The following is a 4,102-nucleotide window of genomic DNA, read 5'->3' on the forward strand; positions in this document are numbered from 1 at the left end:
TTCAAGGATTTGTGATATTGCTGCACAAATGTCGACAGATCAATTGTTTAGTTACTATATGTAAAGTTTTGAGTTGAAACGGGGTAAAAATTCACAGTCCAGCGTAAGTTTCCTCAAATTTTTATCAAACGAGAAAGTGCGTAGGATTTGTGCAGCACTTTTATTAATCTTTAGAATATTCTTTGCTGTTTTATACATTATTTACTTAAAAATAAATAGGGTATGCCCTTGCGCCAAAGCCGTTTGTTGATGTGTTTTTTTACTTTGAGTACTAAAGAACAATCATTTATGACGTCATAATATGACGTCATAATGTGCATTAGCTATGACATGCCTTGGGAACTAAGTATGTACAAGAAAATAAATTTAAGCTTTCTCTGTATAATAAATATACCTCTTTTGCATTTTTATTAGTTCATTTGCAAAGAAACGCCTATACTTAACCTTAAATCACTTGCGAATTGTTTGATATTGCCTATTTGTGTATTATGAACAAACATTTTATGTAATACATTTTAAAAACAGTGATGCTTTGTCCCATTACAAAAATCCAGATAAGTAATGTTGAGTCCTTTTCTTTGCTAATCCTGGTAATACAAGTGTAACTAAAATCCATAAATACATTTATTGCAAAGGTGTTGAGTAATATATATGAAAACAAACAAACAAAAGAAATCTAATTTAGATAGGATATTTTTAATATTTTAAGTTAATACATGATCAGAATGTATCATGTTGCTCTTCAGACTAGATGGCAAATTTACAATTTTGGAGAATCAGAAGTTAAGATTTACATTTTGGTGCACTCTAAACCTCTACACATGATTATCTGATCAATACTTTTAAAAGTACTTCTATTGATCGTCTACAAAAATACGTGCATATTTTTTCTTACTGATAGATTTCAAATGTGTGTCTTGAAGGAATGAGTCACAACTTACATAATTGAGTCAATTTGCATATTGACCTTTGAACACATTCTTTTAAAGTAGAATAGAAATGCATGGACGGATCAAGTTTTTAGTTGGGGCAGGGTGGGGGCGGATCATGCAGTAACCTGGATGAGCAAACCCTATTCCTTCATATCAGAAGTTTAGAATCCAATTTCTGCACTTACATTGCCAAGCACTGTTTTTATGCTTAAATATAGTTTGGAAAATATTACAAATGGTAGGAACTACCAAAAGAAAAAGCTTTATCATATCTATCATATCTATATGGGTAAATACATTTCTATTTTTGTATTCATATGAAGCAGAATTTATTCAAAAACGTCTACATGAAAAGAAGAAATCTCTTGCTGTGCCCTTCAATTCAACATACAGATATATCGAAGAAGTTTTAGCAATTATTAAAATTCATTTTCATTCCTATGCTGATTAAATATATCCCTCTGAGTTCGAAATAAAGCATACCACAGATTCTGGCACATCTGTTTCATATTTGGATATATTTTACTAGTAAAAATCGTTAATGGTAACCTAACAACAAAACTTCTTGACAAATATGACTTAAATTTTCTATCGTTAATTTCCCTTATTTATGCAGCAATATACCATTATGAACTGCATATATGGAATTTATGCCTCCCAGTTGATTAGATACGCAAGAGCATGCTCTACGTACGAACAATTTCTAAAATGAGGCAAGCTATTGAGAATTAAATAAGTTGATGAAACAAGAATATCAACGGTTTCGTTTAAAGTCAACTTTCGCAAATTCTGTGGTTTATACAATGGCCTTGTCAGCAAATACAATCCATAATTAAGTCAAATGTTGACTGATGTTTTTCATACAAATTGTTAGGCCATTATTTTTACACTGAATCTCTACGGATTTTCCGTTTGCCAAATCATGACAATGAGCACACGGCGGTTGTGACCGGTTGACAACTCCCGCAGGGCACCTGATCCCGCCTCTGATGTTTATAGAAGTCCGTGTTTGCTTTGCTCCAAATTTATCTTGTTTCAATGGACTTTTGAGCTTGATTTCTGTTCGTTATCTTCATATTTCATTCAGTACACAGTCTGTAATTACTAGTATTTGATATATTTGATTTTCTTGACATTCCCTGTGTAATTTTCAGCAACAAAGAGATAATCACTTTTGTTCACACACAGACCATATGGGGTAGTCACATTATCTACATAACGGAGGAAATGCCCATCTTGGTCTAAGATGTGAATGCAGTGGTTCTCATAATCTGATGCCAAGATCTGATAGTGACTGTTTGTCGTGATACCTCTTGGCTTAAACGGGTCTATCTTGATAGTTGAGATGTGACCAGTGTATCTAAACATGAGTTTTCCAGCCTGATTGACCACCACTACAGCACCAGCTCCGTAGTCAGACACACATATATCCAGGTTTCTATTCTCACTGATATATTTAGTGAACTTGTTTCCTGAATAAAGAGGTTTTCCCTCATCATCAAACTGGATTGTTTCTTTCTCTGTGGAGCCAGAGTAACGGACAACTTTGGATTGTGTTTTATCATCACTGTACATGGTAACCAGGAGATCGCCAGAGGAGGTGACGCACATATTGTTAGGTATCCAGCCATGCAGTCTAATAACTTCCTTTATCTTTTTATTTTTCAGGATATTCACGGTTTTTGTTTTCCAGTCACTGTACAATAGATCTCCATCACTTGTTAACGTTATATCACTTGGAAATTCTCTTGATTTGGCTTTGACAGACGTTTCAAGTGAGCTTTGAGTGTTGAAGCATTGCATTAAACCACTGACCCCTGAACTTGTCCAGATTTCTTCTTCACTAAGACATGTAACACTGCAGAGGTTTTTGCATCCAGTATTTATAGAAGATATGAGCTTTGGCTCTTCCAGCAGTGCTTTAACTGTGGCTTCAGGGTTCAATAGTCTGTAACTGTCTGCTTCCCGTTTGGCGAGTAAAGGTGATAAAGATCCAAACAACTTATGAACCTGTTCACTGTCTATATATTGTGGACTGAATGTCGGTAGAGATATTTGAACTTTCGGAGATTTCTTAAATTCTTTGACTCTCGAGGTGTACTCCAAAGCCATGGACACATCATTCGATTCTTTAATTTTCTTCATGGTAAGCAGTGTTTCATCAATAAGAGATTGTATCATTCCTATTTCGTCCAGTTGTTGTTTCAGAATGCTCTGGTGTCTTCCTTTCATCTCATTGATTTCCACCACCATTTCCTTGGTGACTCTTTCAATAGCTCTGTGCCATTGTTTGCCCCGTTCTGTAACAAATTCTGTAAGTTTTTCATAATCACCATGTAACCTGGCCATCTGAGCTTCTATTTCAATAACTATTGTTCTATATGTTGAAGAAATATATTTTTCTAATTCTGTCTCATCGTTTTCAATGAATACTTTCTTTGCAGCAAAGATTTCTGAAAGGTGTACGAGATCATGCTCTTCGTGTTGTTTGGATTCCGAGCAAAATGAACAAACAGAAATGTTGCACTCCTTACATTGTAAATCACAGCTTTTGGTCGGATGCATTGTACACCTTGGATAGATCAAGGTTGATTTCTGTACTTTGAATGGAACCACTTTATGTTTTTCATAGCCATCAGAAACGTGTTTTCCTATACAAGCTATACATAAATTGACATGACAGAAATCACAGAGCATCTGTACTCCAGCTGTCTCACAAAGGTCACATCGGATAACAACCTGGGCACTACACTGGAGATCCATTGCTTTGAAAATTCTGCTAATTGAGAGAAAGTGAAATTATTTATTCTTTCTATAGAACAATAAGGTTTATTAGGACGTGTGGGATTACATTTGGATGATTATGAGTAAGAGCTAGGCCCATGGGCCACAATGTACACCTTAGTAAATTTCTCTTGCCGAAGAGTTTTATCTCCTGGTTCTGACCACAAAAATAAAGTCTATATATATTTAAAAGTGCTTGGACACGGATTTGAAGTGAATATTTTCTCAAATTTTCTGTATAATTTCATGACTTGTATATTGCTATAGCATTTCATACTAAAATAAAATACAAATCTTATTTCATCTCGAGGTTATTAAAACTTCGAATTTCTGGACGCGTTGGATTGACACATCCTTGCGCTTTCATATATTTTAATTTGATTCTT

The 4,102-nt window shown here is 34.6% G+C and overlaps 1 protein-coding gene across 1 annotated transcript; it reads right to left on the reverse strand.

Moving 5' to 3' along the window:
- Positions 1–2,032: 2,032 nt before the first annotated feature.
- Positions 2,033–3,702, reverse strand: LOC133194675 (uncharacterized). Its single transcript, XM_061330580.1, has one exon. The coding sequence runs from the start codon at positions 3,693–3,695 to the stop codon at positions 2,037–2,039; it is 1,659 nt and encodes a 552-aa protein (XP_061186564.1). The 5' UTR covers positions 3,696–3,702; the 3' UTR covers positions 2,033–2,036.
- Positions 3,703–4,102: the final 400 nt, after the last annotated feature.

This window comes from Saccostrea echinata, unplaced genomic scaffold (genome assembly GCF_033153115.1).
Source record: "Saccostrea echinata isolate AGI-Se365-2 ecotype Australia unplaced genomic scaffold, CSIRO_AGI_Sech_v1 ptg000029l, whole genome shotgun sequence".
Taxonomy (NCBI): domain Eukaryota; kingdom Metazoa; phylum Mollusca; class Bivalvia; order Ostreida; family Ostreidae; genus Saccostrea; species Saccostrea echinata.